Source organism: Saccoglossus kowalevskii, chromosome 1 (assembly GCF_978046115.1).
Source record: "Saccoglossus kowalevskii chromosome 1, keSacKowa6.1, whole genome shotgun sequence".
Classification (NCBI taxonomy): Eukaryota; Metazoa; Hemichordata; class Enteropneusta; family Harrimaniidae; genus Saccoglossus; species Saccoglossus kowalevskii.
In genome coordinates this window covers 1179225-1192844 of record NC_140641.1, presented here as the reverse complement: position 1 = coordinate 1192844, position 13620 = coordinate 1179225, and the positions used below count along the sequence as shown (strand labels likewise).

Here is a 13620-nt window from a genome sequence, read left to right as displayed (position 1 = left end):
GATCGAGATTCAATCAATCCAGCTGCATAATATATTAAAGTATCATTCTTGGAAACAAAATCAGAATATCATAATTATACTAGATATATAGGGGTAGAAAACACATTACTTAAAGATAAAGATAAAAATAAAGCATGTTTTAATTCAATCAGTTAGCAAGTTCAAGATCGAATATTGGTTTGTGCCGTTTAATATTATTGTGACTCATTGGAGGAGAGAAACTAAAAACTAACACATCGGTCTTTTACGGAAGTCAGCCATCTTGAGGTAATAAGTGAGTTTTATGTGTAGTTTTTGCAGTTGTAATTAACAAACCAGAATTATAATTACACATATATAGCACATGTACAAATGCGTGTATATTTGTTGATCGATTTGAGTATTTAAATATTATTCAAGTGTTCACAGAAGGCAGGATGAATTGGATATTCACTGCATGGTTCTCGGGATAGCCAGCAGCAATCCATGACATTTTGTTTACAGCGAGACAAGTTTGAGTACAATCAGAATATTGTGAACCAAAACAACGAAAGAAAAGTGCGAGTCGTGTTACAAAATATGAAAAAAATGCATTGAAAACTAAATAATGTTACTCCCGCAGCATGTTAGTGTTGGGTCATTTCATGTATTGCACGACACGGAGTGTTACAGCAGGGTAGCATGGTACATGGCTGGTTTAGGGGTGGTATTTATATTGGAACTCGACGTCACCTTAACACTGACATTAGAACGGTCATTGACGTTTTCAAAAGCACACCATCCTCAGCAGACGTTGTACGATGAATTTCATTTCTTAGAGTCTGTAACTACTTTACCTAATAAATTGTGTTGTCTCCATGATATTTAATGAAGACAAGGTTCATACAATTCTGCATGTATAGGCTATTTTAAGTGGAAAAAGTGCATGTCTTATTGTCAAATTTGCAACTGTCAACAGAACATTGCAACCATTTTGAATCGTGCACAACTGGTTATTTTTAGATAAGTGCTGCCAACAATTATTGTGTGTGGGGTCCTGACAAATGTCCCAATGAAAACTAGCACATTCACAGGCTAGTGGAAGGGCAGAGTTGATGTTAAGCAATGCGCATTGTAGATATTTGCACAATAAAAATAGGGATGTCCTTGCTCACACAAAATCAAATTCCAGCTTTTCTGTCATTCTGCAACTGGATCTTGGTCATTACATTTACATTTTGTGCGAACGTGGAACATTAAGGAACCTTGGTATACATTAATTCATTTATGAGATCAAATTCAAAATTGTCAACTGGCTGGCATTTTGTTTTAATGTATACTGTTCTAGAGCCGTATCTATGACGTGCCATGACTGTTCATGCATTTTTAGCTCCGCTGTCGACTTTGTCGAGCGGAGCTTATCATATGAGTGATTGTCCGTCGTCGTCCGTGTCAATGTTTTACTTTTTCGACTTCTTCTTGAAAACTACAAGCCTAAATGCTTTGATACTTGGTGTATATGTACCTTGGGTAGACCTCTCTTAGGTTTGTTCATTTCATGTTGATATCTTTAATTCTCTAATTTTGGTGAATATTTTTGTCATTTTTGGTAAAAACTGATATTTTCGACTTCTTGTTAAAAACCGCAAGTGCAATTGCTTTGATATTACATCCAGTGTTCTCCCCAGGATGTAAACAGCGTGGCGGTCCCGCCACAGTGCTTCGATTTGCCGCCACACCGGTCTGACACCGCCACGGTGATTAGCAAGACCGCCACAGTGCTTTTTTCATTGGGGATTTCGTCACGCTGGTCGGCCCGACCGGCACTCAAAAATAGCGACCACCACGGAAACGCGTCCGACTATTGTCATATTGTTATTATACTTACGTACCGACCGACAAGCATCCTGCCAGTCGTGGATAATAACTTGTAAACAAAAGACATAGTCGTGCGATGTGGTATCGGCTTTAAACAATACAAGTCAATTTTGTAAAATTAGCACCTCTTTGTTTGTAAGTAAATATTTTCTGATGATAGATGCAGTCTTTAGATTGATAGCTAAAATTCATTCAAAATCAATTCCACCCCGATGTAACATGGGCAAAGCGGAGTTCACGATCAGTTTAATACGCTACTCAAGAAAAAACAAGGTGTTTATTGCGTGATTGGGTAAAATACATTTGAACTGTTATCATCGTGAATCATGTAAAAATTCTTCTTTCAAGACTTCTTTTACCTTTCAAAAATTGCTAATCACCTCTTTCGAATACCATCATGCAGGTTTCATCTAAAATCCATACCAACACATCGTGCTACGACATCGCTTTACTTCCGCAATGTAATTTTTATGATCACGATCATTCGGAAAGCTTCGGGTTCTACCGGCATTACCATGCGGCATTCTGATTGGTTAATGGCGTTTTTGACCCACCGGGTCAAAGGACATATGCGGTCAACTAACGCGTCACAGCTATCATGGCGGGTCTGTGTTTTTCACGAAGTGATCGAGTGATCAAAAATAATTTCTCCCGATAAAACTAGTTAAAATTTTACGTTTTATTCATATAAAAAAAGAAGTATTTAATTTTTGCATGGCATCATGACCGAGTAAGAGGAATTATTGGTATAACCGGTGTATAACATCGCGAAGTAAGTTATGTCACGCCGTAACTTTGATGATTGTTTGGAAGTGTTATTTGTTCGTTCATTTATTGTAAATGTAAACGTTGTAGAAGCTGATGGTCGGAATAATAACCAACAATCCGCCAAATAATTACGTGGTCGATTTTTTTGGAGGAGAATTTTGTAGTAAATAAGATCATGAAAGTCTTGAACATAATCCTGGCTGGAACGTTTCAGATGAGTTTCATTTAATCTTTCACAATTTATTTGTTTCTTTTTAGTCTGCAGTATTTGCATTTTGAGAATGTTTCATTTTTAAATTCAAACTCTTCTAAGTTGTGAAACGTAATTTTTTGACTCCAAACAAAAATATTTGCACTGTGACGGAGCTCATTAATATTACAAAAGTGCCCAAAATAAAAGTGTTTATAACACTGTGTAAAGCAAATAAATATCTGCCACTTTGTTTTTGAAAATATATGTTGTTTATTGTGTGGGTGTAAATGTGCTTTGGTCAATTTCTATTATTATGTAAATGATATGCAAATTAGGCCGCCACAGTGGTTTAAATTCCTGGGGAGAACACTGTACATCTATAGGTACTACATGTGGACCTCTCTCAGATTTGTTAATTTTGTAATGATATCTTTAATTCTTTAATTTTGGTGATTATTTTTGTCATTTTTGGTAAAAACTGATATTTTCGACTTCTTGTTAAAAACCGCAAGTCCAATTGCTTTGATACTACATATATAGGTACTACATGTGGACCTCTCTCAGATTTGTTCATTTCGTGATGATATCTTCAATTCTCTAATTTTGGTGAATATTTTTGTCATTTTTGGTAAAAACTGATATTTTCGACTTCTTGTTAAAAACCGCAAGTGCAATTGCTTTGATATTACATATATAGGTACTACATGTGGACCTCTCTCAGATTTGTTCATTTTGTAATGATATCTTTAATTCTCTAATTTTGGTGAATATTTTTGTCATTTTTGGTAAAAACTGATATTTTCGACTTCTTGTTAAAAACCGCAAGTGCAAATGCTTTGATATTACATATATAGGTACTACATGTGGACCTCTCTCAGATTTGTTCATTTTGTAATGATATCTTTAATTCTCTAATTTTGGTGAATATTTTTGTCATTTTTGGTAAAAACTGATATTTTCGACTTCTTGTTAAAAACCGCAAGTGCAATTGCTTTGATATTACATATATAGGTACTACATGTGGACCTCTCTCAGATTTGTTCATTTTGTAATGATATCTTTAATTCTCTAATTTTGGTGAATATTTTTGTCATTTTTGGTAAAAACTGATATTTTCGACTTCTTGTTAAAAACCGCAAGTGCAAATGCTTTGATATTACATATATAGGTACTACATGTGGACCTCTCTCAGATTTGTTCATTTTGTAATGATATCTTTAATTCTCTAATTTTGGTGAATATTTTTGTCATTTTTGGTAAAAACTGATATTTTCGACTTCTTGTTAAAAACCGCAAGTCCAATTGCTTTGATACTATATATATATGTACTACATGTGGACCTCTCTCAGATTTGTTTATTTCGTGATGATATCTTCAATTCTCTAATTTTGGTGAATATTTTTGTCATTTTTGGTAAAAAGTGATCTTTTTGACTTCTTGTTAAAAACCGCAAGTCCGATTGCTTTGATATTACATATATAGGTACTACATGTGGACCTCTCTCAGATTTGTTCATTTTGTGATGATATCTTCAATTCTCTAATTTTGGTGAATATTTTTGTCATTTTTGGTAAAAAGTGATATTTTCGACTTCTTGTTGAAAACTGTAAGTCCGATTGCTTTGATATTACATATATAGGTACTACATGTGGACCTCTCTCAGATTTGTTCGTTTTGTGATGATATCTTCAATTCTCTAATTAATTTATTTTGGTGAATATTTTTGTAATTTTTGGTAAAAAGTGATATTTTTGACTTCTTGTTAAAAACTGTAAGTCCGATTGCTTTGATACTATTCATATTGTTCATTTTCTAATGATGTCTTCAGTTCTTTAATTGAAATGTGCATTGCTAACAGCGGAGCTATCTCAGCCGATAGGCTGCTTGTTTAAACTTGATAACCGACAGGGTCTATGTAATGCAATTGCTTGTTTTCAACATTGTGATAGAGAGCTGTGAAATACCATAGTGCATTCTCCACATATTAAGATTTCAAATATTACATGGGCTGTGTCAGCACATGAATTGTTGATACTATTTATGCATGAACACTTACAAATATACACTATTGTTTTCTTTTCCAGTTCCAGTTGCGAGAGCTGAGCAGGTTGAGTCATCTTCAAAATGGTTAATACAAAAAGGTATAATTTGCCAAAGTTTCAAGCTACACATGCAGTGTTCTCCACAGGTTGAAAATTTAGCCTGGTGGGCAAAGGCGTGTGGCCATGAGGAAGGGTCCGGAAAAAGTTTTGAAATTTAGATGCAATCTGGGGCGTTTCCCTGGCGTAAATCTCGGCAATTCTTCATTGTAAAATGCACTGGCAATGGAAAAAATCGATAAGATTTTTTTTATCATTTTTAAACTACAAAAATAAATTAAACGCCCGACTGTGCCAGTCTATTGCTTACCTAACTCATTCGTTGACTTGCGTTAATGCCATGTTAAGATTGCGTTAGGACCGAGCCAACACCTCATTAACGCAGGTTAGCTTTGCGTTAACGCAAGCAGCTCATTAACTTTTATAGCTTTGTTTGCATGCAAATTAGGAGAACAATAGTGTTCTGTGTTACGTGATCACATGTGCAACAAAGCTGGTCGAAAAGACTTGGTCTGTAGACTTCAGTATTTGAATTTGGGCGAACGTTTTACATTTTTAATAAAAAATAAAACTACGCATGTCCAATGTGATTTTGATTATATGAAAAATATATAATATAAAAAAATGACTTAGTCACGTTGCAACATAATTATTTAGAATGATACAGTACGACATACAAAGTATCATTTTATGCTTGCGTCGTTGGCAAAAATGTGTGCAATTTAGTTCACGCGCGATTCGGTAAAATACTGACTAACGTAAAGTCATAAAAATTGTACTTCAGTTTTTGTACAAATTCGGTAATCATTGGATGGACCTCAGTCTGTTTCGATGTTAATTTAGTGACAAGATCATTATTTCTCTATTTTTAAAGAATATTTTTGTCATTTGGTACAAAAAGTTGTACATATATTTGTACATAGTTTTTGACTCCCATTGTGTGCAAAGCACACAATGGGAGTCTTTGCAGTTAGTGTGTCTGTATGTATGTATGTGTGTGTGTGTGTGTGTGTGTGCAGTGTTCTCCCCACATAGAACAAAGAATGGCAGCATCGCCATGCTTGGCGACCCGGCCGCCACGCTTGGGCTCGGACCGCCATGCTTACAACTTCACCGCCATGCTAATAGGATGCATTGTTAACGTCCATTTGACCCGCTCACACGTAGCACTGCATAAATTATCACCGTCTACACCACGGCGGTTTGAACTTGCCGGGACAAATTAAACAGTCCCATTGTTAAACACGTGTGAAGTACAGACGCTGTCAATGGGGAACAAATTGTCACTCAAGTTGCAAACATCGAGATGCTATATGACAAAACATGTAAAGGAAAAAAAGGTGATGCCGCCCGGCTGAAACGTACAATCACCGCTAGCACAGCACAGAAACGGAAGCGTGTAGAAACACAGAAACGGCGTGAGGCTGGTTTTGATGAGTCGTGGAAAAAGACATTTCCCTGGTTAAGGTCAATTGTTCAGGTAAGATTTCGTAATTTTAGAAATAAAATGCCAGTGTGTGTTGTTTTGCCGATCGTAAGAACACTGAACATGGTAGGCCTACACCGATTTCAATCAACATCTTAGACACGAGGCTGGTATAGACACGACATGAAAAAAAAAAACATCACTCGTTACTGTCAACATTTTTTTAGATTATTTATGGATATCTTCATAGATTAATGGGTACGCGTATGTTATAATTTGTCCAAGCCAAAAAAAAAATCGAATTTTGTAATCTTCCGGTCACATGTTGACCTGTGCAGGTATTTCCAAGATGGCGGCCTGTCAACGTCTTGCGAACGACAGCTGCTATCATCACGCGCTATGATCGATGGAATCCCGATTTGTATACATAATTCTATTATTACGTTTTAATTTTAATTGAATAGTGACCTCATGTTTTTTTTCCTTGAAATTCCCGAGTCTCCTTGTCGTTGACCTGACAAAACCAACATGTAAACAACATGTTTTGCAGACGAAATCCTATCCATACGGCACTGGGTTCCCGATCGTGGCACAATTCAATCGTTATGTTTACATTTATTTGAACCTCAATCCTCGTCGTTTTTTTTTTTTATTATTTATCATTTTTTCCCACTAGGAATGTTGTGCAGTTAATGCTCAAAGCACAACATGATTGCAAAGAGTGGATCTTCTTTATGGAACAAAGTCCCGTGCAAGTCTATGACGATCGACTTTAACTACAGTAAGGCAGCCAATGTTTGGAGCACAACAAGTTTTATGGAACAGTTCACATTAAATGACGATCTTGTCAAATTATGGTATATTATTTAAAGTATTATGGAATTTAAATAAAGTCTCTCATACATTTTAATACTGTCTTGTGTGTTTGTTTTTGTGAGAGTGAATCCTGAAAAATATGCAAATTAGTATGCAAATTAACATGCAAATTAGACCGCCATGCTTGCCTCTGAGCCTGGGGAGAACACTGGTGTGTGTATGTATGCATGTGTGTCCGTCTGTCTGATGAAACTTGGTGCATAGATGCTCTGGGCCAATGCGCGGATTTGATTAGGTTTTGCCTGGGCATATTAATTACCTAATTTGCATGATAATTAGCTGATTTTTAGTTGTTCCATGACTGTTCCACTGATATCTAAAGAACCACTCATTGGATTTTGATAAAACTTGCCACATAGATGCTCTGAACTAATGCGCAGATTTGATTAGTTTTGGGTGAAAATCTGTGCAATATTAATTACCTAATTTGCATGATTAAACAATTTTTGGCTTTAACACTGATAATCTCAAAACTTGGTACATAGATGTCATAGGACACTGCACAGACCAGATAGTTTTTAGGGTAATATGAGTACATATTAATTATCTAATTTGCATAATTAATTAATTTTCAGCTTTTGATATTTCAAGTAGTAATCACATTTCAATGACACTTGGTACATAAATGTCATAGGACACTGCACAGACCTGATAGTTTTTAGGGTAATATGAGTACATATTAATTACCTAATTTGCATAATTAATTAATTTTCAGCTTTTGATATATCAAGTAGTAATCATATTTCAATGAGACTTGCTACATAGATCTTCTAGGATTATGCAGAGACCTGATTAGTTTTAATTGGATATTAATTACCTAATTTGCATAATGTTCCACTGATATATAAAGAACCACGAATTGGATTTTAATGAAACTTTTAAAGAGAACTATGCAGAAACCCAATTAGTTTTTGGTGAATATTTATGCTTATTAATTAACATAATTAATTAACACTGATATCTCAATTACTGATCATCACATTTGAATAAAATTTGGTACATAAATGCTCTAGAACAATAGTCAGGCCTGATTAATTTTGGGTTAAAATTTGTTCATATTAATTCTTTAATTAGCATAATAATTCATAATTTGTTTGTTCTGTTCTATTCATATTTGTTACCTGATTTACATAATTAGTTTTCAGCTTTTCCATCAATATATCAGGTACAAGTAATTTTTAATTAATTTTTAATGTGTCTTCAATACTCTCAGCACACGGGAGTTCTTTCTAAGCTTTCTTTGATTTAACAATATCTTCTGTTCTTTAATTGAAATGTGCATTGCTAACAATGGAGCTATCCCAGCCGAGAGGCTGCTTGTTGCTTATTAATCACCAACAAAGGAGTTCTTTCTAAGCTTTCTTTGATTTGGGGATGGGGCATACAGTTAGAATTTTGATTTTGTTAGTTTTGGCGGTCCATGGTAAAACATTGGTAGTCCAAACTTTGGTCAGTGTCCAAGTCATTATCTTGACTCATCATGAACCTGAGGTCTGTTTGGTTCAATAGCAACTTTCTCGCAACTTTTTTCATTACTTTCTACTTGGAATTGGAATCAGTCTGCAGCAGTTGCTGTTTTGTCAGTGCTGTTATTAGTCCCCGTTCAGACGAAGTCAGAAAACGGGGACTTATAATTCAGTGTCTGTCCGTCCGTCTGTCCGGAGTCGTATTTGTTTCAAAATCAGATCAAGGATGGCTGATTGACAGCCATCTGACTGTTTGACCTTACTGCTATATTTCCAAGATTTATGTATCATTTTCATTCGTATTTAGCACATGCATCATACATGTCACTTTGTTTCATAATCAGATCAAAGATGGCCGAATAACGGCTGTTTTTATTTTTGGCCATATTACTATTATATCTCTGTCACCCATGTATCATTTTCATTGATATTTAGCATGTCATAAATGGATACCAAGCAATTCCATCAAATATGGCCGACTGGCGGCCATCTTGGTTTAAAATGGTTTAAAATGTGATAACTTGGACATGCTTTCACTTGTGATCTATGTTTTTCTTTGCTATGTCTTAAACCAGAGGGGTCGTCACACAATACGTGTTTGAATTTGATGTAAATAAACAATCTGTTGTATACGCCACTTGGGACTCAAGTTTCAAGGACACACTCACGACAACCCCTCCACTTTAATATGACGAGCACAAAGAGAACTTTCAAAAATTTAACGGGGACTGTGTCATTTTCAATGACTTGTTGTTATTGAAACTTAACTTGAACAATATACAATCATACTTAACTATCCCACAAAAAGTTTTACACGGCAAGTCATGATAAATCAAGCACAATGCAACTTTGAGACAGACACATGATTGTTAACTGGTAATATGCAAATAATCTGTTGAGACTGAAGCATGACCACCTCTAATATTGAGCACTGGCTCATAAAATGTCCTTGTAGCTTTTCTATAAATTTGATATGACTGATTTAGGTGATGAACTTAGGTAAGGATCATACCATATAGCAGAACTATTTCAACCATCAGTTTGCTTATTTGTTTGTGTAATTATGAATACATTTTTCAGGCTTTATTCGAAAGCAGTCTTTACTGGTTACAAACGTGGTTTAAAAAACCAACGTGAAAACACATCTCTTCTACGAATAGAGGGAGTCACAACAAGGAAGGAAACTGAATTTTATTTGGGAAAGAAATGTGCATATGTATACAAGGCAAAAAAGTAAGTTGAATAATAATTGGTCACACAACCAGGTAGTTTTCACTGACATTACTTCTAGTTAGTTAGTCTGGTATAAACTATGACAAGGTAGTGTGTCTGTTATCTCTGTTTGTGGAAGATTTATCAAAAAACCTTCAGCTGTTTTACTTGATTTTTGCTGTGTAGATTTGTTGGATGTTGACATGGCAAATATTATGAAAATAAATAAGTTAATGTGAATATTGCCAATGTGCACAGTATTGCAAATTTGTGTCAAAGCACCTTTGGAAGGGCTTGGAATCCAACCATTCAGAGAATTTTGTATCATCACTGATTGGCTGTCTTCATGACTTCCATACATTACCATGAAAACTTGCATGCGCAGACTGACCTGACAGAATGTATTGTATTGCCCAACCCTGATTAATTGAGATAAAGTTCACTTTCAATCACAATTCTGCTGCAAACTGCATTGTTTATATCACTGGAAATTGCCAAATATTCAGCGATAGTTGTATGTTATAACAAATAAAAAATACATGGGTTGAACTGTGGATTGTAGTGTTGTATAGTAAGTTTTAGGTTAACAAAGTTTTGTTGCCAGCCAGATTTTTGGTAGATGATTTGTTTAATCGCCATTCACTTAAATTTGTTCAGAATGGTGACCAAAATGGTCACAATTTAGAGGGCTGTAATGACACATTTTCAACTTTCATTGCAGTAAGACGAAAACACCTGGCAGAGAAAAACCCACAAATGTTCGTGTAATCTGGGGGAAAGTTACCAGGGCACATGGCAAAAGCGGTGCTGTAAGGGCCAAATTCAGGAGAAACTTGCCATCAAAAGCTATGGGAAAAAGAATTAGAATTGTAAGTCTCCAGTATTATTGATGTTATTTGGGATCATTTCATAAAAACCATATTCTATATTTTATACAATTTATTGCTAATCATGTCAGCTTTATGACAGCTTGCATAAATAATATTGTAACCCAAGCCATCCAAATGACTATGTAATGGCATCCCCAAGTAATGTGTTACAGCCATTCTGAGAATTATTCGGGCAGTGAGTTCGCAATCTATCTTGGAACTTTGCAAAACACTTAGGTCTTTTCCAATCTAGACTTGACGGCGCTGTTGTATCGGCACGCCCACAATTGGAATCATTCCATTATCTTGCAAGATGCGAGTAAAACGCTTTTTCAAAACGATACGCGTTGGTTACCAATATATTAACACGTTATGTGTTGTATATGCATTCAAAGTGTTATTTTAAACTGTTATAACCATCTGAGTCCACCTGACAGAGCGCAATTTACAAAACAACTCTCGAGTGTTAATGAACTCGTCGTTGGTGGGAAGGCTCAAAGTAAAGTTTCTTAGTGGGACGCGCTGCAGTTTCGCGACAGTTTTGGACCAAACTAAAAGTTGTTTTTACATTACTGGTGCATTATGTATCAAATTCAGATTTTATACCGAGCTGGGAGAGTACGTCAGGGATACATGGACGGAAAACTTGATTATAACGGTTTGATGGACTTTGTCAAATCAAAAGTGCCTTCCTTGATCGAATCACATTTTCAACTGCAGTTTGAAAATGACTGGTTATAACGACCGCTATTATGTCTAGTCCATTTTTGTAACAGGTACAACTGACAAAAATGAGCGAGGGGTTGACATTTTTCGTCAGATTTAAGCAACACCCAACTTGTGATTTTCAAAATTACTGAAAATAATTACAATATAATTATAAAAAATAAAGAATGGTTGCTGTAAACGCACGCTAGATAATACTTGCAATTCACCAAGCCGACAATCCCTATGAAATGGTAATCTCAAACCACGCGCCCGTCACTCAAGTGGCGCTGACAAGTCTAGATTGGGCAAAGACCAAAATGTTTTGCAAAGTTGCAAGTCATTTTGCTAACTGACTGTCCGAATAATTCTCAGAACGGCTGTAAGTGGTGAAAAAATCAAATGAAAATATTTCAGAAGGATTTAGATGCTGCATTTTTGCTGGACCTCCACAATTGCTTATGTTCATAAACTAATATAATTTAGTTCCACTTTTCATTTTTGTATTTTTCCTCGAAGATTGTTACAAGCTAAATTCTGATGCATTGAAACAAAAGTGTGTGCACTTATTTGACCCCTCAATAGCACCAATGACTATTCGTTAGTATCAACATTTTTGTTTGCTTGTTTCAATATAAAATTCAAACTTTTGTGAATATGTTTTTTTTTGTTTTTCCAGATGCTGTATCCATCAAGGATCTAAAGATGTGCTGTAATTTGTTTTTGAGCTGAAAGACAAATACAAAATAAAGTTATAAAAGCCATATTGCGTCTATTCATTAATCAATCTTGGCTAGCTCCCAATTACATACAATACTTGTTATGCATGTAAATTATAATTAATTTGGATTGAATGCAAATCACTTAAAGTGCCTATGAAAATGCCTAGTTTCATCAAAATGCCCAGATTATAGGCCTTTGAACATGCTTTGGGAATTGGAACAGTGTTGAAATAGTGTCAGCCATGTTTTGTATACCTGATTAGGTGCTTCATGAAACTCGTTTTGTACAGCTACTTGCATGTTCATGACATCACTGAGTGAACACAGACCATAGCATTTCAATGTAGTGTGTGAAGTTGATCTATTCTGTCCCTGGAGAATCTTTAAATGAAGACTGTTTGAAAGATGGGCATTAGTGAGTGGAAATGTTGATTCAATTGTAGATTGAATGATCTGATAAGACTTGCCCAGTCATGGCAATTGTTAGCTTGCCCACATCATCAAAGATGGAAGAGAAAGGTATATATTAACATGGGGAAATGTCTGTAGTTGTTAGTCCCCGTTCGGACGCAGTCCGAAAAACTGGGACTTGTGTTTTGCCCTGTGTGCGTCCGTCCGTGATCACCTGTATCTCGAACAGGCATGGACCGATTAAGTTCAAACTTCACTCATACATCACACATTATATGGGACATATGCACATGCATTTTTTTCATGATCTGATTAACGATAGCCGAATAGCGGCCATTTTAAGGCCGAAAATGCATCAAAATCGCACATTTTCACCATTCCGGATCTCAGTTATGCATGGACGGATTTTGTTCAAATTTGGTACATACATTAAACATAATAGGACCTTGATGCACGTCTTTTTTTTTTTCGGATCAAGTTCGAAATGGCCGACTGGCGGCCATTTTGTTAAAGAATTCAGTTCTGGATCCGTATCCAAGACGTGTCTGGATTGATAAAGTTCAAACTTCACACACATGATACATCATGTCACAAATAGATATGTGCATTTGTTTCATGATCTGCTTAACAATAGTGGAATGATGGCCATTTTAAGGCCGAAAATGCATCAAAATCACGTATTTTCACAATTCCAGAACCGGATCTCAGTCATGCATGGATGGATTTTGTTCAGATTTAGCACAATGTGTTATGCAGGTGCATTTCGGTCATGATCTGCTTTGAATGTATATGTCACTCAAATATGAACGGAACGGGGACGTGTCATTGACAATGACTTGTTAATAATTGTTAATGTGTGCACAATAACTTTACTAATTCTATTCCAAACTTTATCAAACTTGGTCATATAATTCATTAGTATAAAATCTCCTTTAGTATGAATGACATGTCCTGTGTGAAAATATGCAAAAGTTTCTATTTGATCAGTGATGCACATTCAAAGGTCACTGATCTTGGTAATGCATCTTCCAAATCTC

The 13620-nt window shown here is 35.5% G+C and overlaps 1 protein-coding gene and 1 long non-coding RNA gene across 3 annotated transcripts; both read left to right on the top strand.

Annotated features, from left to right (window-relative positions):
• Window positions 1-197: 197 nt before the first annotated feature.
• On the top strand, window positions 198-12214 carry LOC100375834 (large ribosomal subunit protein eL33-like). Its single transcript, XM_002738811.4, has 5 exons — window positions 198-267; window positions 4882-4938; window positions 9745-9897; window positions 10598-10745; window positions 12130-12214. Exons 2-5 carry the CDS (start codon window positions 4922-4924, stop codon window positions 12151-12153), a joined length of 342 nt encoding a protein of 113 aa, XP_002738857.1. The 5' UTR covers window positions 198-267; window positions 4882-4921; the 3' UTR covers window positions 12154-12214.
• On the top strand, window positions 5861-9726 carry LOC144359602 (uncharacterized). 2 transcript variants are annotated; one of them, XR_013422047.2, is made up of 2 exons: window positions 5861-6376; window positions 6999-9726. It is a non-coding gene; the product is annotated as an uncharacterized LOC144359602 (long non-coding RNA). The 2 variants fall into 2 exon arrangements; XR_014929116.1 differs by having other exon boundaries at window positions 5861-6743.
• Window positions 12215-13620: the final 1406 nt, after the last annotated feature.